This window comes from Stenella coeruleoalba, assembly GCF_951394435.1.
Source record: "Stenella coeruleoalba genome assembly, chromosome: 3".
In the NCBI taxonomy this organism is placed as follows: Eukaryota; Metazoa; Chordata; class Mammalia; order Artiodactyla; family Delphinidae; genus Stenella; species Stenella coeruleoalba.
In genome coordinates this window covers 42824484-42852163 of record NC_137148.1, presented here as the reverse complement: position 1 = coordinate 42852163, position 27680 = coordinate 42824484, and the positions used below count along the sequence as shown (strand labels likewise).

The 27680-nt window shown below is 40.7% G+C and overlaps 2 protein-coding genes and 1 pseudogene across 24 annotated transcripts in view; 1 reads left to right on the top strand and 2 right to left on the bottom strand.

Annotated features, from left to right (window-relative positions):
• DDX4 (DEAD-box helicase 4) overlaps positions 1 to 8456 on the bottom strand; it is a 69100-nt gene extending 60644 nt beyond the window's left edge. For 3 of the 6 annotated variants that reach the window (XM_079916777.1, XM_079916781.1, XM_079916782.1), the window contains exons 1-2: positions 8350 to 8456; positions 7218 to 7303 (exon numbers count right to left, since the gene is read on the bottom strand). In XM_079916777.1, coding sequence (XP_079772903.1) covers positions 7218 to 7289 — 72 coding nt within the window. In that variant the 5' untranslated portion in view covers positions 7290 to 7303; positions 8350 to 8456. Of the gene's footprint in view, positions 1 to 7217; positions 7304 to 7746; positions 8310 to 8349 lie in introns of those variants that run through there. The other 3 variants (XM_079916779.1, XM_079916780.1, XM_079916778.1) reach the window with 3 other exon arrangements.
• LOC307183865 (MORF4 family-associated protein 1-like) lies at positions 3779 to 4237 on the bottom strand (annotated as a pseudogene). The gene has a single exon. The product of its transcript is annotated as an MORF4 family-associated protein 1-like (transcript).
• A 15430-nt stretch (positions 8457 to 23886) lies between the features above and the next one.
• Positions 23887 to 27680, top strand: part of SLC38A9 (solute carrier family 38 member 9) — a 108397-nt gene continuing 104603 nt past the window's right edge. For 11 of the 17 annotated variants that reach the window (XR_013827507.1, XR_013827508.1, XR_013827509.1 and 8 more), the window contains exon 1: positions 23887 to 27226. The gene's annotated coding sequence lies outside the window, so the exon portion shown is untranslated. The remainder of the gene's footprint in view (positions 27227 to 27680) is intronic. The other 6 variants (XM_079916146.1, XM_079916144.1, XM_079916145.1 and 3 more) reach the window with 6 other exon arrangements.

Below are 27680 nucleotides of genomic sequence, written 5' to 3'. Positions count from 1 at the left end.
TTCTAGTGGCCAAAGTATTACTGGATGAATAGAGCCCCAAAAAGGGCTGGTTTTATAAGTGTTATAATGCTTTCAGCATTATATAACTGATAAAAAAGTAATGAAACACTCTGGCACCAAAGAATCGAAAAATTACTATTATTAGACAATCTTCAGACTGTGGAATTTAATGTCCCAAATACATTCCAAGGCAAATTTTTTTAAAAAAATTTTTTCAACAGAATTCACCTTTCATCATAAAAAATCCTTAACCTTTTTCATTACCTTAAAAATGAATTAACTTCATATTTCCTTCCAGCTATTGCATCACTTCTCTGCTCCTTTGTAGGCAAAACATCTTGTCTACAGTTGCTGCCTCCACTTTCTCATATTCCATTTTTCCTTCAAGCCACTCTAGTCTAGCCTCCATCCTCACCTCTGCTCTGAAAAAGCTTATAATAAGGATATTATGTAATAAAATTACTACTTTTATGCTTCATCCTACCAGAACTCTCAGCAGCATTTGAAACAACAGACTCTCCTTCCTCTTTCCAACATTCTTCTCTGGCTTAAGGAACACACACTCCCCTGGTTTTCCTCTTGCCCCACTGGCCACTCCCTCCTCAATCTCCTTTGCCAGCTCCTCCTCTAACGTTCCTTTAAAGTTGGAGTGCCCCACAGTTCATGGCACAGCCCTCAGTCTATTTTACTCTATCTAACTTTACCCAATCTCACAGCTTTAAACCCCATTAATATATAGGTAATTCCCAAATTTGTATCTATAGCTCTGATCCCTCTCCTAAGCAACAAATTCATATTATCTACTGACTGGCATTCCTACTTACATGTTTTCTTAGGTATCTCAAAATGAACACAGCAAATTCAGAATTCTTGATTTTTTTCCCCTCCCAAATTTGTTCATCTTCCACATGTTTCCCATTTCAGTAAAGAGCACCATCATCCATCTAGTTGCTTAAATTTAAAAACCTGGCATCACTCTCTCTTTCATTCCCCATATCCAGCCCATCCAGTCCTATCAGCTCTATGTCCACCACTATCTCCAGGGTCCTCTCCCTCTCCTTTTCTCTTTCCTTCTCGGATTTCATTTTCTACCAATCTTGTCTTATCTCACTGTGCTTCAGCCATACTAGCTATAGCAGATTGAATAATGGCCACTCAATGATATTGTCCTAATTCCTGAAAGGTGTAAATGTTATCTTATTTGGAAAAAAGAGATCGAGCAGATATAATTAAGAATTCTGGGACTTTCCTGGAAGTGCAGTGGTTAAGAATCTGCCTGCCAATGCAGGGGACACGGGTTCGTGCCCTGGTCCGGGAAGATCCCACATGCCGTGGAACAACTAAGCCCGTGTGCCACAACTACTGAGCCCACGTGCCCTAGAGCCCGTACTCTGCAACAAGAGAAGCCACTGCAATGAGAAGCCCGCACACTGCAACTGAAGAGTAGCCCCCGCTCGCTGCAACTACAGAAAGCCCACACGCGGCAACGAAGACCCAACGCAGCCAAAAATTAAAAAAAAAAAAAAAAGAATTCTGAAATGAGGAGATTACCCCAGATTATCACAGTGGGCTCTAAATGTCATCACAAGTGTCCTTATGAGAGGCAAAGGGTATTAAGACAAACACAGAGAAGGCCTGTGAAGACAGCAGAAAAAGAGGCAGCCACAAGCCAAGGACTGCCCATAACCACCAGAAGCTAGAAGAGGCATGGATTATCTCCTAGAGTCTACAGAAGGAAGACAGCACTGCTGACACCATGATTTCTAACTTCTGGCCTCCAGAACTGTAAGAGAAATTTTTCTGTTACTGTAAGCCACCTAGGTTGTGGTAATTTGTTACAGCAGCCATAGAAAACTAATACATTGTACTTCCTCCTGTTGCCCTGATACCCCAAGTTTGTTCCCTTCTCTGGATCTTTACACATCATGTCCTACTGGGACTCCTTCAGGTCTCCAGCTCATGAGTCATAGTCTCAGGGAAGCTTTTCCTCTCCAAGTAATCTAAATCTACCCCATCCCAATATCTCTCTCTCTCTCTCTCTCTCTCTCTCCCTCTCTTTCTCTCCCTTTCTCTCTCTCTCTCTCTCTCTCTCTCTCTCTCTCTCTCTCACACACACACACACACACACACACACACACAGAGTTTCCTGATTTTTTTCATAATATTTTTCACTCTATATTTGATTTTCAATGTGCTTATTCTGTGTCCCCCAGTAAAACAGAACATCCATGACAGTGAGCCCCTTATCTATCACGTTCACCACTCTCTCCAGCACCAAGTATGGCTGAAATAAAAATGTGCTGGGACTTTCCTGGCAGTGCAGTGGTTAAGAATCTGCCTGCCAATGAAGGGGACATGGGTTCGATCCCTGGTCCGGGAAGATCCCACATGCCACGGAGCAACTAAGCCCGTGTGCCACACTACTGAGCCTGCGCTCCACAACTACTGAAGCCTGTGCGCCTAGAGCCTGTGCTTCGCAACAAGAGAAGCCACCGCACCACAACGAAGAGTAGCCCCTGCTCACTGCAACTAGAGAAAGCCAGCAAAGCAACAATGACCCAACGCAGCCAAAAAATAATAATAATAATAAAAATGTGCTGAATGAGTCTCAGGTCTTAACATTACCTTATTTTTAGAACACTTAGCTATAAAATATTTATAACCTCTTTATCCATTCAAATGAACCAACTGAGAAATTTCAAAATGTTTTAAACATAAGGATTCTCACAGGTAGCTACAAATAATCTATTTGCATTTTGATGAACACATTTCTTTTTACCTTATACGTACTCTTATTATTTTCAATTCTGGAATATCTTACTTTTTTTTTTTAGATCTTTTGTCTTTCCAAACAAATGAATACTTCCATTAACATGTTAAGTTGTTTTTTTTAAAAACATGGTAGAGTTTTGATCTCAATTACTTGTCAGGTCTGCTACTCAAGCGAACTTATAGCTGGACAGCTTACAAACCTTGAAGATGCCTCTTCCCTGTCCATTCAGTGACCTATGCAGACAGTTCCATGTGTTTCTTCCCCAGCCCTTTAAGGACCTTTGCAAATATCCTCCATTTTATGCCCAGAATACCCTGAAATGCATCAGAGTACTAAATCAACTTGTACACAATACCAAGATCTCATCTCCTATTCTAGGTTCCACGTCAAATAAAGCCGAGTTACATTGTCCAAATAAACTGACCAGATAGGTTGCATCAGATAGCATGCCATGTAAAATTTAAATTTTGAACAAAATACATCTCTCCTCCTATGATCTAAAACAGAAATTAAAGCCCCCAAATACAGACAATACCATCCTCCATCCCTTCTTCTGATTCATCAGTCCCAGCCAGATCAGCCCCATTCACATTCCCAGTTGAAGTCTGGTCCCTTCTTCAGTTTCTCCAGCAATTGCTGCATGGAGTCATCTTCTAGAATTAATGCAGCTCCTTCAGCACCTCCAGAGCTAGAGAACTCCAACTCTGAGTGTCATGTATCACACACAGACCTAAGGTTCCAGATGACCTATCATGTCACATAAGAAAGAGCAAATCACCTCAAAATAGAAACAATAACCAAAGCCCAGGAACAAATGTGTCTGTTGCAAATGCTTACAATCTAAGCCCTAATTTCTGCATGTGACAGCATTTTCCAAATAAAAGTTATTTCCCCAAACAAAAACATTTAGCAATCAAAACTCACGTCGACGTTATCAACTGCAGACTATACCACAAACCTACTGTGAGGACAGAGTATATACAGAGAAAAAAGAGAGAAAACGAAAGACTCTCTCTCTGGTGTTAGGTTCTCGTGGGCATCAGCCAATCTCCATCAGTTCATTGGAATCCTTTGGTCATAAACTGCCAATCCTCCTTCAAGAGGATTCACTTTTCTCTATCCCCTGGACTAACTCGACCAACATTTCTACCATCATTGCAATCTCTTTAGCCTTCTTCTCAGCCTTCCCATACTTTTTTGTCACTCTGCCCTTGATGCCGTCATTTAGATTTGGGAGATGAGTGAGAGCACTTTCCTGGGTTTTTATTTGGATGAACATATTATGTATCTCCCACAACTTGCTCCTATTCCACATATATGATTTTCTGTGCTCTTGAGTAAGAGACACAGTATCTTCCCACATCTCACTGATGACTAGAAGCAGAAATTGCTGGAAATCTTCCTCAGGCTCCGGCACATCAACTTCCTTAGGTCTGCCAACCCAACGATGTCCAACCACCACATTTTCCCCTGCTACTTCAGAACTGCAGTATGAACATGAACAAAGAAGCCATGAACTTTACTTTCTTATCTAAACAATTATTACAAACTTTGCTTTTACTACTTAATAAAATAATTGTGGATGGACTAATTATCTCAAGCTGTTTCCACTTTAATCACAAGAGTATCTGCCTTTGAAATATGCCACAAAAAAGGCAAAAAGATCAGACAGAAGTGATCACTGTGTAGACTTACTCCCAGGGTCATCTAACAAGAAACATTACAACTAGCAAGCAAACCCAGCATCCTGTTACAGTCATCATACTCATCCATTCCACCACTCATCCCAACAAGTTTGCATGCAACGTGCAAATGCCTAACCACTGGGTTTTCTGGACTGCTGTAACTGTTAACATTATCAAATTTCTCTCAACCCCACATCTTTTATTATTCTATCTTCAGGTGGTACACTCACTTCAAAAACTAGAATTGGGAAGTTCTGAGAACTACCAGAATAGTAGCCTGTTAGTTCAAAATTATATAAGCATGTATCAATATTAAATCTCCAAGTAAGGATCCTGAGAAGCATTCAGAAGAGGCTGATCACATAATAAGGACCTAGGGTATAGCATAGGAAACTCTACTCAATACTCTGTAATGACCTATATGGGAATAGAATCTAAAAAAGAGTGGATATACGTGTATATGTATAACTGACTCACTTTGCTATACAGCAGAAACTAACACAACATTGTAAATCAACTATACTCCAATTTTTAAAAATTAATAAAAAAAAGAAAAGGCTGATCACAGATATTGTTACCAATCTAAGATGGTCTCAGAGCCAATATAAATTGAACAAAAGGGAAGCCCAGCTGTCTCTTGAAATGGAAATTCAATTAGAACAACCAATCAAAATGGTGCCTTTAAAAGAAAATAGGCTGCAGGCTTCCCTGGTGGCGCAGTGGTTGAGAGTCCGCCTGCCGACGCAGGGGACACGGATCCGTGAGCCATGGCCGCCGAGCCTGCGCGTCCGGAGCCTGTGCTCCACAACGGGAGAGGCCACAACAGTGAGAGGCCCACGTACCGCAAAAAAAAAAAAAAAAAAAAAGAAAATAGGCTGAAGAAAAGACCTCATTTTTCCTACATAAAAACGTCATATATTTATCCTTAGTTTCTACATTTCTTATTCAACCAAGGCAGGCAAACAGAGCCACTGATTGCACCATGTTCCTTCAAGTCAAGTAGGCCAAATAACTAATTGCACAACCAGTACCAGGTGTTAAGTTTGCAGACAAGTGCAAAAAGTTTACTACAAACTGGCCCCACACAAATAGATACTAAGAATCATAAGGTAGAAATGTTAACATAAATTAATATTCAACTCAGTATGACCAATATCAAGAAACAAAGTATGTTACTGAATAGCACAAAGATTTCCAAAAGGTAAATCTAGAAGCCTGACAGTTGACCATCCTCAATTTCAGACACCCTTTGCAATAACCATGCACAACATGCTACAGTGCAGTAAGTACACTGTTTGAAGAGTATTTAGTGAAGACAAAATCTCAGAGTAAGAAAAAATAAAAATTAGACAAGTCCAAGTGGAAGAACATCTGTATTTGTGAGTTAAACTTTGTATTAGAACAAATCTGTTGAGAACCAGGGAAAGAAAGAACCATAAAATATTCTTTGACCAAGTAATTACATTTTAGAAAAAAATACTCCCAAATTAAAACAAAGAATAAACTGTAGATATTCATGACAATATTACAGTGGAAAGATAACAACATCTTAAATTCGCACCAACAGAAAATTATTTATGTTATGGTAGCTCTAGTCCATGAAATATTATATAACCATTAGAAATTATTTTTAGGAAATTAGTAATATGGAATAGTTAATGCTGAAGAGTGAAAAAGCTGAAATCAAAAATTATTATGTACTATCATTACAATCTATATAAAAACATGTTTGGGAAAAATAGAAGAAAATTTACTAAAAACAGAGCATTTGTGCTAGTGAGCAAGACTGTTAGGTGATTTTTCTCCTCTTTTCCCAATGGTGTTCCAATATTTTTATGATGGGAAGACTGTAAAAAGATAACATACAAAAGATGTTACTTCTAAAGTAAGTCCCAAAACAAGAAACACGATAAATTCAGATTAACATTTTAGATATTTTAACATAAACTTTATATACATACAGATCAAATCCAATTGAGACAAAGAATTACTTATCTTATGATTTGGGGTAAATTAAGAATTTCCACTAAGACATCACTTTGAAATAGAAAGTGTCAGAATTGACTAACATAAACACCAACTGGAAATTCTAAAAGGAAAAAAATCAACTTTTGGAGACATTTTCAAGTATGTAACACTTATGTAAAAGCAACCCGTTAAAATACACTATCTTCTAAAGTAGAGTCTGTTCACCCTATTAAGTCAATTTTCAAGTGAAAACTGAAATCCAAAACCCACTCCATAACCCCTTCTTCTGAATTCCAATGTAACTCTTCAAACACCATTGAGAAAAAAGATCTGCTGATTTGTACATTTGAAGATCAAACTGATGTTACCATCTGAATCAGCCTAATGTTTTTATCTTGAGAGCCCTGCTTGTAGGAAACCAATTTTCAGAATTCAAAACATCAACCAAAATCAAATTAAATTTTTTCAGTTTTCTATATGACTGTATCTCAGAAACATTCAACCACATTAGCATAAGCTTGCTTTCACCCACAAGTCCTAAATCATTGAGATTTAAATTAAATTGTTAATATTATTATATACATTTTAGTTTTTAATTATCAAATTACCTCAGACTATTTTATTCTATTTGAGGCTTAGCGTGCCTCTTCATCATTCGCCATGAGATAGTTAATAACAATCACACCGAGATAAGCACAACAAACTGTAATTTAGAACTTTCTCACCACAGTGATTTTCAACTTCGATAAAATCTGCAGCATTTAATAACTGCAAACTTTGAATTTTATTACCTTCTCAAATACAGGAACATAGGAAGACATACGAGGTTTGATTATTTCTGCTTCCCAATCTTCATCTCCCATGGTGGCTTCCAGTTCTATTTTCATAAAAATACAAACATGCACATTTAGCCTCAATTAGAATCAGAGAGATCAGAATCATATCTTTAAAAGCATAAACCCTCATCATTTCACATATACCCCTCCAAACTACTCAACTAAGTGTTGATCCTCCCAAAAACTTTTTGCAAAACAAGCAATTAGGGCTTCCCTGGTGGTGCGGTGGTTGAGAGTCCGCCTGCCAATGCAGGGTACACGGGTTCGTGCCCCGGTCCGGGAAGATCCCACATGCCGCGAAGCGGTTGCGCCCGTGAGCCATGGCCGCTGAGCCTGTGCTCCGCAACGGGAGAGGCCACAACAGTGAGAGGCCCGCGTACCGCAAAAAAAAAAAAAAAAACCAAGCAATTAAGTTTTGTTTCTTCCCTAGAGACAGCATTTATGTCCATCCTTTTTCTCTTTAAAAATCAGTTGAACCACTTACCTAATCACTCTAGCAATCACCATGTCCCCACTGATGTTTAGGCTTTCTCCCAAAATCTGTTGTTAGAATTTATCGTCTCCATCGAAGGGTCCTCAAACGTCTTATTGTATATTAAGGGGAGGGGACATTTTTCAGATACTACTCAAGGTTTCTCCCTTCACATGCCTCCCTTCAAAACTAGGTAAGCCGTTTAGCTTGAGGTTTTTTACTTAGTTTCTTGGAGGGGGGGGCGGGGATCAAGGCCTCGAAGTTTGGCAGGGAAGGAAGCAGTGGTTAGGTGGCCCGAATACCTCCAACAAAGGACTGGCTTCACCAAGGAGGATTTATACACAGTGTTACTACAACCATCCCTATTCAGAGAAAAAGACAAGCAGGGGCTGGTCAAAAAGGCTCCTTCACCTCCTCTGCAGGCCTCAACCTCAGACTTCGGGCACCCACGGTGCTTTTGGACCCTCCGGCAGAAAGCAGAATGACGCCAAAGGACGGCTTCAAACCCCCGCCCACCGCGTCCGTCCTTCAGTCGGCCCAAAGTCCAGCTACTGGGAAGCCCAGAAGGTCGGGACGAGACGCGTACGGGGCGGAAAAAGCCGCTAGCTCACTCACCTCTCCGCTGCTTGCTCTCCCAGAGTTCTCGCAGGCGCTGACGCCGCGTAAACGGCTGCACGTGCAGGACGCAGGCTGCGTCAGGCGAGCCCCTCCAACAACAAATGGCGCCAGGCAACGAGTGCCCTCAGCCAATCAGCGGTCAGGCAGACGCGCCGTCCCGCCCCCATCTCCAGCCTCTCCTACCCTACTTGTTGGCATTCTAGGCCGCAGTGGCGCGACCCATTAGGCTCCTCCCAGAGTGGTCCGTTAGGCCTGGGGTAGAGAGCTGGCCGTGCGCCGCTTGTCTCTAGATTCTTGGGTGGGGTCCTCAAACTGGAGTGGCTATAGGATTTCCGTATGCGAGAGCTGCAAGTCAGAGTTGAAAACAGGGCTTCCTTGGTGGCGCAGTTGTTGAGAGTCCGCCGGCCAATGCTAGGGGACACAGGTTCGTGCCCCGGTCCGCGAAGATCCCACATGCCGCGAAGCAGCTGGGCGCGTGAGCCATGGCCGCTGAGCCTGCGCGTCTGGGGCCTGTGCTGTGCAACGGGAGAAGGCCAGAACAGTGAGAGGCCCGCGTACCGCAAAAAAAAAAAAAAATTAGAGGAATAAAATGCCTTCTCACCTACCTCTTTAAGCGTCCTCTCCCCTTTTGCCTATTGCAGTCCCTGGCAGTTGGCCTATTTCTGAGGCGCTTGCTTCACATCCGGGAGATTCCCGAGTGCTTCAACGTACGGCTGAGGCCGGTGGAGGTTGCATTCCTTTTCCTCCCAGTGAAGGCAGGGATGAGACTGTCATGCTGATACCCAGAAAACTGTGAAGAAAGTAGCTTGTCTTATAGAGTTGGGGGTCCAACTCTTTGGGAAGGAGACGCTCTCTGATCCAGAAGGAAGAAGGAAATTCTGCTGGTGTAGGTCGTTCATCAGCGCTTGGATTTGTGGCCCACCTGTTTATATCCCTAGAGCTACTGGCCAAAGTTAAGGGTGACCGAAGGTCATTTTGGTACTTATGTTCTCACCAATCAGATATTCTTGTTCTGCCCCACAAAAAGTCAGGGAAATCCCTCCGTATTTTCCCATCCCTCCAAAAGGCATAACAACGGTCTACTTGAAAAGTGTCATTTTCATTTTGGGTTCTATTTTCATCACTTTCTGTTCTCTGAATCTTTGAATAAATTCCCGAATACTTCATAATTATAAGTCCCAACACAGTCCAGCACTCAGGCACAGAGGTTGAGGTATCTTATGGGCACGCTTCATACTTTTCAGCTCTAGAACCACCATTACTGGTCTGCCTCTTCCGTAAAAAATATGTCAGGATTTATTTAGTTAGCACCAAACTTTGTCAGACTATTTTCAAGGTGAATTATCTTTTTTTTATTTGATGTGGACCATTTTTAAAGTCTTTATTGAACTTATTACAATATTGCTTCTGTTTTATGTTTTGGTTTTTTAGCCACGAGGCATGTGGGATCTTAGCTCCCTGACCAAGGATGGAACCCACACCCCCTGCAATTTCTATTTTTAAACAAAATTTTCACATCATACCCTTGAGGCAGCTGACACTTTCAATCACTGTATACGTAAGGGGGAGAGACACAAATACTCTTTCTGGTGCTCTGAACTTGTACACAGGGTCCTCTGAGGTATTTTAACTCACTTTGAATATTCTTTCAAAATTTTTTATGTCACGGGAAAATACTTATTAAGTGAAAAGAGCAAAATATGAAATTGTATAGAGAGAATTATAACCAACTAGATTTTTTATTTTGGGAATGGAAAGTTTGGAGATATTTTCTAAAATAAGCATATTTTTTAAAACATTTAGCAAACATTCTCTGCTGTTAAATCTTGGAGAGAAGAGATTTTTGTTGCTTTCAATGAAATAGTTCTTTATGAAACACTCAATGTATATAATTTTTGAGAGCTAGCCCTGGTTAAGAAAAAGTGAATTCTGATGAGAACTGAAGTTCGATATTGAAGAAAGGATAAACAATGGATGAAGATAATGAAATTCAAAAATTGAACGTAAACAGTGAAAAAGGACAAACAATTTAGTAAACACTTGCTCCTTAATGTGTGTCCCAAGAAAGTGAAGCCAGTATATTCCATTTTCTGGTTCCATCTAACAGATCTTAAATTAGTGATGGTATTAAATCACAACATAGGGAAAAGGCAGGGATTCATTCAGCTCTTAAATAGGCTTTAAATAAGCACCTACTGTATGCCAGGTACTATGCTAAATGCTATAGGTAAAATTAACCTATCAAGGGACATTCTAGTGAAAAGAATGGCAATGGCTAACAGAACTTAAAACCTTAAGATTCGTGTCTCAAAATTCCCTGGAAAGCTTATATACAGTTTCTCCAAATTCTCTGAATCCCATATAATAAAGGTACTTGTTTCTCAAGTACCTTTAATTCAAACCAATCAATATGCCAAAGTGGCATATTTTGGGGTGCTCCCCTTCAGAGTATTCTGCAGCTGTACAAAGGAAAGAGGGTTATCTCTGTATATTGCTATGGAGTGATCCCTAGGATATATTATTGGAAAAAAGCCAGGTACAGAGTAGGGTGTCAAGTATGCTAGCTTATATATAAAGAGATGTATCTGTTTATATTTTTAAAAAATGGAAGGATAAGCCAAATATTAGACTACCTATGAGATGAGAGAACAGGTTGAAAAGGATAAGAATGTGTGCCAGACGTGTCTGAGTGAGTGGATTTGATTGTGAAACCATGTGATTGTTATGCAAAACTATAAAACTAAATTAAATTTAAAGAGCTATTTTAGAATTTAAAGCAAAAAACCAAATACACTTAAATAAATGTATATTTATTTAGTGGCTTTTTAGTGGGTATTTAGAGTTAGTGGCTTAACCACACAGAGAAGAGTTATTTCAAGTGATTTAAAATACAGTAATTTGACCATATGTCCCTAGTGGGATATATCATAAGGCAAAAAGAACTGCAAAAAATAAACCAATTCTGTAATCATATTGTTGGTAATAAACTAGTACATAATTAAGTTAATATTGTTTAAGAATTAAGATTTTTAGTGTGAGAGAAAAGAGATTGAAATAGAAATCAGAGGTTAAGAAATAGCCCTATACTCTTAAACTTGAATTGGAAATATCATTATGAACTCATGATATATTATCTCCATAAAATAAAAAGGATTTCCTTACTCTGCCCACTGAAAAAGCATAGAAACAATGACAAACCCATTAGCAGTGCACATGCTAGCACACAGACTGCTGTTGACCTGAAACAAAAACACTGCCAAATATGTCTCCAGCAAAGATGGGTTTATTCAGGATTAGCAGAGAATTGCAATTTGGGGTCTGCAACCATGCCAAACCACATGCAAGTCCCGGCATGGCAAAGGAAGGAGAACACTTTTATAGAGAGGAAAAGGAATTTTCAAAGCACCTGGCCAGTAAGATGGGTTCCTCACAGTTCTAGAGGAGTTCCCCAGGTAGGGATAACCTTTTCTAAAGAGACTTTAGCCACAGAAGAGGCCGTCTGTCTTCAAGGAAAGGCTTCAGTCCAGTGTGAAAACATACAGACCATAAGTAAAACAAAGAGCTCATAGCTTTTCATTGGCTGAGTCCCTGCCAGGAAAGGAGTCGTTCTTCTTCCTGTTAGGTTCTATCACCAGAGGGTGTGAGAGCTCCCCCTTCTGGTCTCCCAACTCTATTTAATTGAGGTTTCTGTTTATTAATTTTTTACATTTTCCCCTTTTGATCAGGATTTTTCTCTGAAAGCACTGCTATCAAGAGTCAGGGTTTTTAGTTTCAATGGCTTTTTGTCCCTCAATGTCAAGAAGGACCATTCCTGGGTATAGTGTCTCACATCAGAGGGAAAGTGCACAGATTGGAAGCCTATTAAGGTCACATTTGAGTAACAAGGAGGAGGAAGGAGGACTCTCAGGCACTTTTTATCTAAAGTCCTGTTATCAAAATCATAGACATCAGAGATCTCCTGAGGCATTATGCCATCATCAAAGGCTTGGTGACAAACTTCCAACAGGCCTGGTCCAGATATCTTGGGAAAGCTGTCTTATCAGATGTCATCTGCTTCAATTCTGGAAAATCTTTACTTTCAGGTCACCAGATGATGTGCAGTTTCAGTTAAGGTTCGATGCTTTCTTTAGGTGTGTCTCATGAATCCAAGAGTCTATTCCTTGGAGTCTGGAAGCACAAGGGCTGTTTGGAGTACTTGATAGAGTACTTTCCAGCAAGGTTGAAGAGAGTTCTTCTGATGTATCTTTTCCGATAGATGAAATCTCCAGGTTGCAAGATGTGATGCTTAAGGTCTTTGTCCCCCAAGGGTGCACTGTGAAAAGACTGATCCACCAAAACATGGTTATTTTTAATAGAAGCAATTAGGCCTTTGCAATATTGGAGTATCTCTCCTTTTATCAGTTGTAGGTTAAAGAAGTAGGAGCCAAGTTCATTGGGTATACTGTGACTAGCTCAAAGGATGAGAGTTTATAAATTCCAAAAGGGGTGGATGTGAGGTTTAGAAGGATCACAGTAAGGCAAGGGGGTTATCCTCATGCCACAGGGTCCAGCTGTTGGCTATAATACCCTATGGGTCAATGGTGAATCCATGTTTTGGGGTGAGTACCCCAAGGGCATTCCCTTCCTTTTCATATACAACAAGGAAAAATGGAATTTGATAATTGTGAAGATCAAGGGCAGGTGGGTTCAGCAAACTCTTCTCTAAGACCTTGAGGCTATGTCATCCAATTCTTCCCATAAAATTAAGTTGTGTTGTTATTGTTGAGTAAAACGTACAGAAGTTTGGCCATAAGAGGGAAAAATTGGAATCCAATTTTAGCCATTAAGGTCTAGCCTAAGGAAACCTGTCACAATTTCAGCAATTACAAACTAGACCAAGAAAATCTCACAGTTGGCACTTAGTTTTGGGTTTTGGGAAACTAAGACACCATGAAGTCTATCTGGATCTAAGTGTATCCCTTGTTCTGATATCTGACGCCCTACATATCAAACCTGGTTTGGGGCAAACTGCCATTTTTCTTTGGTGATATTATGTCCCTTTAAGGCTAAAAGTTTAGCAAGTGGTTGCTGTCTTCCTGTAAGGAGGCTTGAGAACGAGAGCAAAGAAGTGAATCATCCACTTGTTACAACAAAGCAGTATCTCTAGGGATCAACCTTGAGGATTTGCCCAAGAAATAGGGGCTCCGTATAACCCTGAGGCATTACAGTCCAGGTGAATTGGCTTTCTTGCAAAGTGAAGGCAAAAAGGTATTGGCTAGCTTCACCAACTGAAATACTAAAGACTGCGTTATATAAATCAGCTACAGTAAAGAATTTACTACCTAATAACTATGAGGGCTAGGAACAACAGAGATAACAATGTTGTTTGTTGCTGGGAGGTCCTGGACAAACCTCCACCCTTGGCCCTTAGGTTTTCTCACCAGTAAAATGGGAGTGTCTGCCTAGTACAAGGGATAATGAGGCCTTGAGCCTTGTAATCTTCTATTATAGGCTTTACACCTTGAATGGCTTCCTTACTCTTAGGGTATCAATTAATTCTGGGAAGAGATTTTGAGGAGTCTCTCTGAATTTTAATGGGAAATGTGCTATGAATTTTGCCAACATCATTTGGAGATTTTGCTCATAAGGGAAGTGTGAACTGATTCAATAGGGACAAATGATCAGCGTTTCCAGAATCTGCTCTAGTACGGTCAGAGATGGAATAAAAGATATCAAAGGGTCATTTAATTCACTTGGTGGATTGCTTAGATGACTACTGTCAATTTCTATATTTTCCCTTTCGGGGAGAAAGAATACTGGCATGATAATTCTCTAAGAAGTCTTAGCCTAATAAGTGGGTAGGGGCAGAGGAGCCAAGGAGAAAAGTGTGAGTATCTCTCAAAAGCCCTAAACTAAAGGGAATAGGTTCAGAGACAAGAACCTCTTGAGGCTCATTAAAGATCTGCACTATTTGAACTGTTTTAGTACTTTGAGGCAGGGCTGTTTTATAGTAGCAGAATTGAGCAATGAGTGTAGCTCCCTTGTCAGTTAGGACTAGAAGAGATTTTCCCCCAATCTGGAGAAATGTTCCTTCAAGCCAGTTAAGAAGGAGGGTTGGGAAAACCACCTATAGTTCCTTGGAGCCCTGTCACTGAGAATTGGGAGGATGTTGGAAGACAAGTGCTTAATTTTGTAACAATCTAGAAACTAGGCAGGTTTTGATTATATTTAGGATCATTCATTTGCTGGAGTTGGAGATTAAGAATTTTGACTGTATTCCTTTAAGGTAACATCTAGAGAATGAGAGAGATGTTTTGCCAGATTTACTAAATCTGGAGTGAACAAAGTTTTCCATTCCAACCTGGTCATTTTTACTAGAAGGAAAAGGTCCCAGTTCCACCCATTAATAAACATAAGAGTTGGGGGAGAGGAACCAAGATGGCGGAGTAGAAGGACGTGCTCTCACTCCCTCTTGCGAGAACACCAGAATCACAAATAGCTGCTGGACAATCTCAACAGGAAGACACTGGAACTCACCAAAAAAGATACCCCACATCCAAAGACAAAGGAGAAGCCACAAAGAGATGGTAGGAGGGGCGCAATCACAGTAAAATCAAATCCCATAACTGGGGTGGGTGACTCACAAACTGCAGAACACCTATACCACAGAAGTCCACCCACTGGAGTGAAGGTTCTGAGCCCCATGTCAGGCTCCCCAACCTGGGGGTCTGGCAACGGGAGGAGGAATTCCTAGAGAATCAGACTTTGAAGCCTAGTGGGAATTGATTGCAGGACTTTGACAGGACTTGGGGAAACAGAGTCTCCACTCTTGGAGGGCACACACAAAGTAGTGTGTGCATCGGGACCCAGGGGAAGGAGCAGTGACCCCGGGGGAGACTGAACCAGACCTACCTGCTAGAGTTGGAGGGTCTCCTGCAGAGGTGGGGGGTGGCTGTGGCTCACTGTGGGGACAAGGACACTGGCAGCAGAAGTTCTGGGAAGTACTCCTTGGTGTGAGCCCTCCCAGAGTCTGCCATTGGCCCCAGCAAAGAGCCCAGGTAGGCTCCAGTGTAGGGTTGCCTCAGGCCAAACAACCAACAGGGAGGGAACCCAGCCCCACCCATCAGCAGTCAAGTAGATAAAAGTTTTACTGAGCTCTGCCCACCAGAGCAACAGTCAGCTCTACCCACCATCAGTCCCTCCCATCAAGCCTCTTAGATAGCCTCATCCAACAGAGGGCAGACAGCAGAAGCAAGAAGAACTACAATCCTGCAGCCTGTGGAAGGAAAACCACATTCACAGAAAGATAGACAAGATGAAAAGGCAGAGGGCTATGTACCAGATGAAGGAACAAGATAAAACCCCAGAAAAACAACTAAATGAAGTGGAGATAGGCAACCTTCCAGAAAAAGAATTCAGAATAATGATAGTGAAGATGATCCAGGACCTCAGAAAAAGAATGGAGGCAAAGATCGAGAAGATGCAAGAAATGTTTAACAAAGACCTAGAAGAATTAAAGAACAAACAAACAGAGATGAACAATACAATAACTGAAATGAAAACTACACTAGAAGGAATCAAGAGCAGAATAACTGAGGCAGAAGAACGGATAAGTAACCTGGAAGACAGAATGATGGAATTCACTGCTGCGGAAGAGAATAAAGAAAAAAGAATGAAAAGAAATGAAGACAGCCTAAGAGACCTCTGGGACAACATTAAACGCAACAACATTCACATTATAGGGATCCCAGAAGGAGAAGAGAGGGAGAAAGGACCAGAGAAAATATTTGAAGAGATTATAGTCGAAAACTTCCCTAACATGGGAAAGGAAATAGCCACCCAAGTCCAGGAAGCAGAGTGAGTCCCATACAGGATAAACCCAAGGAGAAACACGCCGAGACACATAGTAATCAAACTGGCAAAAATTAAATACAAAGAAAAATTATTGAAAGCAGCAAGGGAAAACCGAAAAATAACATACAAGGGAACTCCCATAAGGTTAACAGCTGATTTCTCAGCAGAAACTCTACAAGCCAGAAGGGAGTGGCATGATGTACTTAAAGTGATGAAAGGGAAGAGCCTACAAACAAGATTACCCAGCAAGGGTCTCATTCAGATTCGTTGGAGAAATCAAAAGCTTTACAGACAAGCAAAACCTAAGAGAATTCAGCACCACTAAACAAGCTCTACAACAAATGCGAAAGGAACTTCTCTAAGTGGGAAACACAAGAGAAGAAAAGGACCTACAAAAACAAACCCAAAACAATTAAGAAAATGGTCACAGGAACATACATATGGATAATTACCTTAAACATGAATGAATTAAATGCTCCAACCAAAAGACACAGGCTTGCTAAATGGATACAAAAACAAGACCCATATATATACTGTCTACAAGAGACCCACTTCAGACTTAGGGACACATACAGACTGAAAGTGAGGGGATGGAAAAAGGTATTCCATGCAAATGGAAATCAAAAGAAAGCTGGAGTAGCTGGTATTTTATTGTGTATATGCAATATAATTAATTTAGCTAGTTTCCCATTGAAAAAAAAAAGAAAAAAAACCCATAAGAGTTAAAAACCATACGGATGGATGGAACCATAAAAGACTCAGAATTGCTAAAGCAATCCTGAGGAAAAAGAACAAAGCTGAAGGCATAACCCTCCCAGACTTCAGAGAATACTACAAAGCTGCAATAATCAAAACAGCATGCTATTGGCACAAAACCAGACATATAGATCAATGGATCAGAATAAAGAGCCCAGAAATAAACCTACACACCTACAGTCAATCTTTGACAAAGGAGGCAACTGAGAAAAGACAGTCTCTGCAGCAAGTGGTGTTGGGAAAACTGGACAGCCGCATGTAAATCACTGAAGTTAGAACACTCCCTCACACCATACACAAAAATAAACTCAAAATGACTTAAAGACTTAAATATAAGACATGACATCATAAAACTACTGGAGGAGAACACAGGCAAAACATTCTCTGAAATGGGGACTTCCCTGGTGGTCCAGTGGTAAAGAATCCACCTTACAATGCAGGGGACACGGGTTTGATCCCTGGTCAGGGAACTAAGATCCCAGATGCCGCGGGGCAACTAAGCCTATGTGCCACAACTGCTGAGTTTGCACACCTCAACTAGAGCCTGCATGCCGCAAACTACATGCTCTGGAACCTGCGCACCACAACTACAGAGGCCATGTACCCTGGAGCCTGTGCACCACAACTAGAGAGAGAAAACCCACATGTTGCAACTAGAGAGAAGTCTGCACACCACAACGAAGAGCCTGCATGCCTCAACGAAGATCCCCCATGTGCTGCAACTAAGACCCGATGCAGCCCAAAATAAAAATAAAATAGATAAATAAATAATAAATAAATCTTTTAAAAAAACCAAAAAACATTTCTCTGAAGTAAATTGTACCAGTGTTTTCTTAGGTCAGTCTCCCAAGGCAATAGAAATAAAGGGAAAATAAACAAATGGAACCTAATCAAACTTGTAAGTTTTGGCATAGCAAAGGAAACTATAAACAAAACGAAAAGACAACCCATGGAGTGGGAGAAAATATTTGCAAATGATACAACCAATAAGAGCTTGACTTCCAAAATATATAAACAGCTCATGCAACTCAATAACAAAACAAAAAAAAAACCCAATCAAAAAATGGGCAGAAGACCTAAATAGACATTTCTCCAAAGGAGATGGCCAATAGGCACATGAAAAGATGCTCAACATTGCTAATTATCAGAGAAATGCAAATCAAAACTACGATAAGGCATCACTTCACATGGGTCAGAATGGCTATCTTTAAAAAGTCTACAAATAATAAATGCTGGAGAGGGTGTGGAGTAAAGGGGATCCTCCTACATTGTTGGTGGGAATGTAAATTGGTACAGCCACTATGGAAAACAGCATGAAAGTTCCTTAAAGAGTTACCATATTATCCAGCAATCCCACTCTTGGGCATATATCTGGAAAAGACAAAAATTCTAATTTGAAAAGATACATGCACCCCAATGTTCATAGCAGCACTATTTATAATAGCCAAGATGTGGAAGCGACTGAAATGTCCATCGACAGGTGAATGGATAAAGCAGATGTGGTATATATATATATATATATATATATATATATATATATATATATACACAAAGGAATACTACTCGGCCATAAAAAAGAATAAAATAATGCCATTTGCAGCAACATGAATAGACCTAGAGGTTATCATACTAAGTGAAGCGAGTCAGAAAAAGAAAGACAAATATCATACGATATCACTTATATGTGGAACCTAAAAAAATGATACAAATGAACTTATGAAACAGAAATAGACTCACAGACATTGAAAACAAACTTATGGTTATCAAAGCAGAAAGGGGGTGCATGAGGGATAAATTAGGAGTAAAAAAATTTAAAAACTACTCAGGTGGAATCAACATTTGAAGGAAGACCAGAATTTTATTTAAAAACATTCTGAAGTCAATTGTAATATTCATGAGCAGGTTCATTAGATTTTTGTGTGCAAGTCTGAATTTTGTTCAAATCAAATTTCCCGTTTTGGAAAAGCCCTAGGAATTGCTCGATGAAGTCATCTAGCAATTGCCTGAGCCTAATCATAAAATAAGTTAGCGCGCTGGTTTCTCAGTTGTAATTCTAGAGCTCTTTCAGGACTTTCCCAATTAGCAGTTTTCATCCAATGCTGGACCTGGCCTTTACCAACAAGCATATACCAACTAGCTGATATTAATCAGAGAAACCAGGTTGATACACTTTAATGGCTATATTAAATTCCTCAGCGAATCTGTGTAAACCTTCAGTTACTTTGGAAAAATCTTTGGCTATGGCTCGCAGTTCAGCTTTAGTCCAGAGGATATCAAGAAATTAAGCTTTTAGCCTCGATCCTCAGAATGCTAAATTTTAAAGCAACAGGTACTGACAAGTGCAGAGAAAAAGGGAATAGGGAGAGTTTCAGAGAAAGGGGGAAGTTTGGTGAGAGAATTAGTATGGGGATGGTGGTAAAAAAGAGGAAGACAGAGCTGTGGGAAACAAGAAGGGGCCAGAGGCAGAGCCTGAGACAAAGAAGCCAAGGAAGAAGAGCCTGAGGCTTCAGGAGCCATTTTACCTTTCTTTAATCATTTGTCTGCCTCAGTTAATCTTAAAGTCTTATTTTGCAGAAGCAATTTTAGACTCCTGATAATTTCAGAAAGCCTCAAAATACCCATAGAAATAAGCATTCCACTCAATTGTAAATTTTTGAGCTATTGTAGTCCAATTCTGTTTTAAGAATATTAAGTTTGGGGATTTCAAAAGTTCCCCATAATGACTATTGATATTCTCAATTGTCTTTGGTCAGGTCAGTCTATTTAATTAGAAGTGCACAAAGGGAAGGACCTTGGGTTTTTTTTTAACATCTTTATTGGAGTATAATTGCTTTATAATGGTGTGTTAGTTTCTGCCTTATAGCAAAGTGAATCAGCTATACATATACACATATCCCCACTCCTCCCTCACCCTCCCTTTCCCACCCCTCTAGGTGGACACAAAGCTGATCTCCCTGTGCTATGCAGCTGCTTCCCACTAGCTATCTATTTTACATTTGGTAGTGTATGTATGTCCATGCCACTCTCTCACCTTGTCCCAGCTTACCCTTCCTCCTCCCTGTAGGACCTTGGTTTTAAACATAAAATTGGCTAAAGTCCCTGTAGAGGGTGTGCCCTCAAAATACTTAGATAACTGGGATCTCATTTTCTAGATGTTTTTCCTCTAGAGTAAAGAACAATTTTCAAACAGTTTAAACAGCTTACAGCACAATAGGTTCAATTCAAACAGCGTGCAATCTCATCCCAGCCAGTCTTAAGAAGACAGCTTGGTCCCTGAGGAGCCAGGACAAAGGCCCTTCCTCCCTCCCTTCCTTCCCTCCCTCCCTCCTTCCTTCCTCCCTCTCTTCCTCCCTTCTTTTGCCATTCTCCAGAAAACAGCCCTTCCAGAGGAATGGGCTGAAGGCTAAACCAGCAGTTTCATTTGAAGCAGCCCCTTCCCAAAGAAATTGGGCCAAAGTCATTTTCAGCTAACTTCAGTTGAAACATTCTGATCTCAAGATCAGACCAAAGTGCCAAACGAGTACTCAAAACAAGGCCTTACCAAGAAAGATGAAACCTTTAAATAAATCCCAAACAAAGCTGGAGAGCTTCAAATGCAAAAAGGGAGTGAGCTCAGATCCTGGAGGAAAGGGGAAATTCCTCTCCTTTGAAGAATCCAGCTAATAAAGGAAAATCTCCACTCTGTGTTCTCTAGGCCAGAGGGTCAGAAAGCTACAGTTCTGGGAACAAATCCAGTCTAGTACCTATTTCTATAAATAAATTAAAATATAGCCACCTCATTGGTTTATATATTGCCTATGTTGGCTGCATTCACGCCATAAAGGCAGAATTGGGTAGTTGTTAACAGAGACCATATGGCTATAAAACCTAAAATACTTACTACTAGGCCCTTTACATAAAATGTTTGTCAATTCTTGCTTTAGGCCAGGAACATAATTGCTAGTGACCTGCAGTTCCTAAGCTATGAGGTTACCACAGGGAACTCACAAGGACTTCACAGAGTATTTTAAATTTTTGAGGAAAACAGCAATATCTGTCAGACACCATGTGAACGCTTGAGGTACTTCACAGTTTCAACATTAGATCAAGTTAATTCTTTTGGCTAACATATCTTTTCAAAATTGAGTTTTCAGCAATTCCTATGATCTCAAGCAAGTGCTGTGCAAAATCCAATGTGGAAGAGGAAATGGAGACAGTGATGTCCCATCTGATTTCAAGGTTTGAGAAGTTATGCAGTGCCCAATAGGTGTATACACCCAATTAGTAAGCAATTGTGGTTATTAAAGAATGAAATAAAATCTTTTTCTTTCAATTTCCATATATATTTAAATAAACACATATTAATTTGTTTGGACCTAACCACTTAGTAAACAGAAACTAAGGACACTGAGAAAAATTTACTCAGACACTAAGGGTGACACAAACCTCTGATCTAGAAGATGATCATCAATGGCTACTGATCATCAATGACTGGTGAAAAGCTAAAGGTGAACTTTGTAAGAGACAATATTTGAGCCCACTGAATAGTCTTAATATCACAAATGAAAGAATTCCAGAAATGTGCTTCCTGATGTGATGGGAAGTCTATAACACCAACTATAAATGCTTGATTTTAAAAATCAAGTTTAAATGTGATCAAGCTTTTAGACTTAACTACCAGTCAGCTAATTCTACAAAGTCTGTATTCTTTGTTGTGTGACCACTCTGTTCCATTAGCTTAGTGGTCAGCTAGTGATTTAGCAGAGATATCTTTATTAAATGCTTATAAGCAAAAAAGAAAAAGAAAAAACCAGATAAAATGCAAAAAATCTCTCCCAGTCTTTGTCAGCTAGCTGTGTGCTGGGGCACTCCTTCAATGCTTAGCAGGATACTTTACATTTCTGCATTAGCCTTCACTTCCTGCTTGTACAGAGTCTGAAAGTCAGCCAGAAGTGAGAGCTTAGGGTCTTCTCAGGTCTTTTCTGAGCATGGGTCCAGACCAAGGCATGCATGTGGCCTTCTGGATTCCCCAGAAGAGGAGGAAGCTTTTCAAGAAAACCCTTATACCAGGACTTCCCTGGTGGCACAGTGGATAAGACTCCATGCTCCCAACGCAGGGGGCCCGGGTCCATCCCTGGTCAGGGAACTAGATCCCGCATACATGCCTCAACTAAGGAGCCCACCTGCTGCAACTAAGATACAGCACGACCAAATAAATAAGTAAATATTTAAAAAATAGAAAACAAAAACCCTTTATTCCCCAAGTATCTGCTTCCCCAGCCTCTTCCTTCCTAGGTTTCTTGGCCTGTTTATTGTTTGTCCCAACTGTTACATCGTACCCTGGTGGCAGTGACTAATACATTTGCTTTAAACTCTTTTGACAATCCTGCCTCAGCCCTGGGAGGCTCCAAGGCTGGGGAAACAAAGGTAAGCCCTTGAGCCAAACCTTCAGGACACCACCAGATAGGTCAAAACACAAAATTACAACTCCTTTAGAATAAGGTCCATATTACTCTCTCTGGTACCAGCAACCTACACCAGGAATGTGGGCTGCTGTCCTCAAGGCCACTGGCAAGCTAGAGATAATCACAGAGTTTTCTTGCCAAAATTCAGCAGTCTTTTCTTAAGTGTTCCCCTGGTTGTTGTGAGTTTTTTTTATTAGATTCCAGAGTTCCAAAAAAAGCTGATTCTGACAGTTTCACCAGGTTATTCGTTGCTTTTGTGGAGGGAGAGTTTTCAAGTTCCCTATTCAGCCATTTTCGCTGACGTCATTCCATACCATCTACTTTCGTGCTTCTCAGCCTTACCTAAAAATATTTTCTCAGCCTGAAAAGCAGAGAAAGAAGAAAATTTTGCCACCAGTGCATCTATCAAAAGAATGTACTGTTGAAGGCAGGCTAAAAAGCAGTTGCAAAAGTTTTTTAATAAGGACACCATTAGCAAAATAACTTTTATCTGCCTTAAAGGCAATATTCATCACATTACCTGCCTTGCATTTATCAAACCCTCGATAATAGAGGCAGAGTTTGAGAGCATAGGCTTTGGAAGAAGACCTCAGTTTGAATTCCAGATCTTCTGCCACTTGATAGTTGTTTGGCCTTGGGTAACTCTTAAAATTCTCTAGGGCTGTTTCCTTATTTGTAAAATAGGGATAATATACACTTCTAGAATCATGGTAAAGACTTAATGAGATATTTTATGTAAAATGCTTGGCACTCAGTTTTAACTATTTGTTAAATTTGGTTTCTTTCACTTGGGATTAACACATTACACTAACGTTGGATTTTTCCTGGTTGTTTTGCTTAAAAAAAAAAAAGCCACCGGCTTCCTACGTAAGAAGAGTTGAGGTATTGCCATATGCTTTCCAGGAGACTTACCTTAAGCTGACTTTTTATAACAAGCACACCAATTTTCCTTAGACTGTATGTTTATTTGGGGTGGCTGTCGGCGAAATCGTTAGGGATGGGGAGAGGGTGCTTAAAATCCTACCAAAGCCCCTCTTTTAGCCTAGTGACTAAACTGCCAACACGTAAAAAACAAAAAACAAACCTAAATGTCTAGACAAGGGAGAGAAAGTGCCAAATCTAACAATTTTTTTTTCAAACCAGCTTCCCTTGGTGTCCACAGGGTGCAAGCACGTGATGAGAGTACAGAGCACCAGCGAGAACAGCCTGAGATGACAGACAGATAATGGGAGGTCAGCCCTAGATGGAAATGTCACATCAGCCCTTTCTCAGGTGGCCTCCGGGGTGGTAGACTGCAGGAGATCGCGTCCCTCCTCTTAGATGCCTTAAGGGCAGGCAGGCAACAGACTCTAGCGCAAAGGTCTGGCTGCAGATAAAACGCGATTAGCCCACCTGCGCCGCCCTTCCTTCCGAAGCCGGAGGGCTGGGCTCTGCGGCGGGAGGCGTGTTGGCTGTCGCAGAGCCCTCTGGGAGTTGTAGTCCGCGGCGGCAGGAGGTTTGACTGCGGCGGCCGGCTTAGCGCTCTCAGAACTGCATCCCCCGCTGGCCTCCGCGGCCTAGGCCGTTGCCTTTTCCTGTTCAGGGGACAAGAACCCTTGCTGCAGCAAGTTGAGAAGTTTGGGGGAGGGGTGTCCTCCTTCCCGCCGAGCTGAGATTAAAGGCTCGGCCTGCTCAGGTAGAGGACGTTCCGGGTCTTGCAAACTCATCTCCCGGGAGGGAGCGGAGGGAAAGGGGGGACGCGGCTGCTAAGGCTGAGCTTGCGACGGAGTCGGCTGTTACCCGGGGAAGTTCTTCAGGGAAACGCCTCGGAACTGTGGCTTCTTGCGGAAGCGGTGAGGCCAAAGCCGGGGCCCGCGGAGACCGGTCCGGAGAGGCGGCGCGCGTTCCTACAGGTCTCGGGTGAGAGCAAGGCAGGGCCTCCGTCGGGGGCTGAGAAAGAACTCGAGGGGCTGTGGGAGTCGGTGTCTGCCGGACCTTAGGGAAAAGGCAGGGTTACCGTGGGTGAACACCCGAGTGAGAGGAGGAGGGAGGAGGAGAATTGGGGGAATTGCGGGAATGGGAGCGCCCTTTTCTATCCCGAGTAGGAGAGAGCTAGAGAGGGGAGGTGGGGAGGAAGCTCCCTTGGTGCCTTGAGCTAGGACCGCAGATGGGGTGAGGGCTGAGACAGGGAAGTCCTCGTCACGCTTTTCCCCCGGCTCGACTGTGAGAGACAGTGACCACAGTAGGTGGCTTGACATTTTCCTGTCTTAGAATAATAGAGCTGGAACGGACCTTTGAGAGCAGCTAGTCAAGCGCATTCTCTCATTTTCCAGATGAGGAAACTTCAGTCCACCGAGTTGAAGAAACTGACTCGCTCACCACGAGACAACCGGTTAATGGCCAGCTTGACTAAAACCTAATTTTCATGACTCTCAAGCCATGCCGTAATCTATTGCTGAGATCAGTAGATTAGCAAACTTTAGAACCTGTTCCCCCTCCTTTTATCTTTTTACTGCTTGTCATATGCAGGGTAACAGGCAGCCCCTGAAGGGAAAGGCTTTACACTTTGCAGTAGGTCAAAGAAACCCTTGTTTTAACTTGAACAAAAATCTCCTTGCCTCACAAACAACTACAAACTTCATATTAAGAATAAAGGTTGGTGGCAAGCTAAGATGTCACCTATAGCTTCTTTGCCTCGAAGAAAATAAAGTTCACCTTTCCTTTCCCACTGTATGCCCACTAGAGCTCTGAAAACATTTAGCCTTAGATTTCTTCTGTCTTAAATGCTGCATATCTCAGTTACATACATAAAAATAATGCTGTTTATTGTGATTTTTATAATACCCTAAATAGTTACAATAAAGGGTAAACAGCATAGGAGGATGGGAATACCTGAATTACAAATTAAAATAATGATTTATAGTATTTTTTTAAGAGATACGAACATAAAAGTAAAGAAAAAATTAAGAAGATAAAAATTTCTAGCAAGCCAGCATTTTATAATACACTTAAATTTCAGTACTTGCCAGTATTCTTTCTTTCCTACTGCCTAAACATAACTAGAGCATTTAGTGTTCCCAGTGTGAGAGGAGAGGTTCTTTGGTGCCATTGCATTGTTCTGACTGCTAATTTCTTTATTAAAACACATTGTCTTCCAGCACTGTCAAATTTAACACCTTTTAAAGGATTTATTGATCAGATTAGAAGCATGTTCCAACTGTCACATCAGAATTTGAATATTATGGCTCCTATTGGCTCACCATTAAGCAATTCATAAGGAAGAGGTTTAGATAAAGTTTGTTACCGGACTTTATAGAAGTTACAGACTTACCTAGAAGAACATACATATACATAACTGCTTTCACAAGGCTGCCTTTTTAATGATATGGTTCCAATTGCTTTGATATTGGCATACTACAGAGGTGAGTAAACTATGACCAAATTTGGCCACTGCCAAATGTATTTACTTTTTATATGGTTTTACTGGAACACAACCATGCTTACTCATTTATACATTGTCTTTTGTGCTACAGGCAGAGTTGAGTAGTTGTAGAGACCATATGGCTGGCAAAGCCTAAAATATTTACTATCTGGCCCTTTGCAGAAAAAAAATTATCAACCCCTGGCCTGGTGAACTGAATGTAAATATAGTATCTAAAACTCTACCATTTGCAGAAGTATTAGTTAATAGTAATTTTCACTCATAAATACTTGTATGGTGGGTTCATAATCCATTTCTTTGGGCAAAAGCTAGTACCTCCTTATTGCAGATTGTCGCTAGCATCTTGGCATATGTACTGTAGGTTTGCTTTTGCAAAGAATTGTCAAAGAAAGTTTCTGAACCTAGTGTGGAAAGGGCTGACATTCTTTGAGATATACTGATGCTCACAGTTAATAACTTTTAAAAATAACATTTAGGAGCTTCCTTTGGTTGTTCTCTATGTTCTTTTCATGGAGATAAATGCTTCAGCATAAGCACCAGCAAACAAGTTAATAAGCTGTTTTCATATTGAGACCCCATACTAAAACCAATCTTAAAATAAATGATAAGGGTTTTTTTCTTTTTCTTTTCTTTTTTTTTTTTTTTTTTTTGGCGGTACGTGGGCCTCTCACTGTTGTGGCCTCTCTCATTGCGGAGCACAGGCTCTGGACACCCAGGCTCAGCGGCCATGGCTCACGGGCCTAGGCGCTCCGCAGCATGTGGGATCTTCCCAGACCCGGGGCGTGAACCTGTATCCCCTGCATCGGCAGGCGGACTCTCAACCACTGCGCCACCAGGGAAGCCCAAGGGTCTTATTACTAAATGACTTACCTTTGACATTAATAATCTTGTATCTGGGACTTCAGTGTCTTAAAGATCAGAGGATTGAATGAAATAGAAATGAATATATCTGTTTATGTCATTTTTTTGTATTTAACTCCCTATATTAGTGTTAGTCTGTGGCAAATTAGTGCTTAGGAATATTTAAAATTTTACTTAATCATTGGTAGCACTATTCTGTGTTACCATCTAAGTAATATTAGCTATGAAACTCCAATTCACCTCTCAACCTAATTCATCAAACTTCAGTTTATAGTTCTCAAGACTTTCAGAAAGCTATCAAATTTCCTTTGAAACAGCATTCTGGGGGAATTTGAAGTTCAGGTTACTTGACTAATTGAGGCAACTGAAAATGATCTGTTTCCTTACAGTTCTTCATATTTACTTGAATGTTAATAAATCTTTGAAAGGCACTAGGAACTTTGGACTCATTCATGATTTATTTTGAATCATTGAAATATCATCAGTTTTCTGCTTGTTTGGAATAAAAAGCTAATTTGACAATGCCACAAGATTTCAGATTCGCCCAGGACAAATACATGTATGTGATTAAACTGGAAACTTTATGTCAATTCCTGAATGTCCTTCATATTTTCCCCAACCTTGATTATCACTTTTTGTTAAGGCTGACTGAAATCTAAGAACCTTTCTAGATTTTCCTCTTTTCTGGTTTCCTAACATTCAATATTCAGTGAAAGTATCATCTTCAGGACATAAAAAATCCTGTTTCTAAACTCAACCACATTCTCAGTTTAGTTTAGGAACCAATACAGTGGAGAGTGTTGGTTAACAAAGTAAGTCAGAAGTGTAGCCGTTTTTTTCTGCCATTGTTTAAGCAGGTATGTTTTTTCCTACTCTGACTTGGCTATTGACCTTTCCTGTGTTTCACTGCTGCTGGAAGGATTATTGCTGTCCAAGGGAATATCTAGCCTTGAGACAAAGAAGTTTGCATCAAGAGAAACAAATTCACCTAAGCTAGTTTGCTTCAAGAAAAC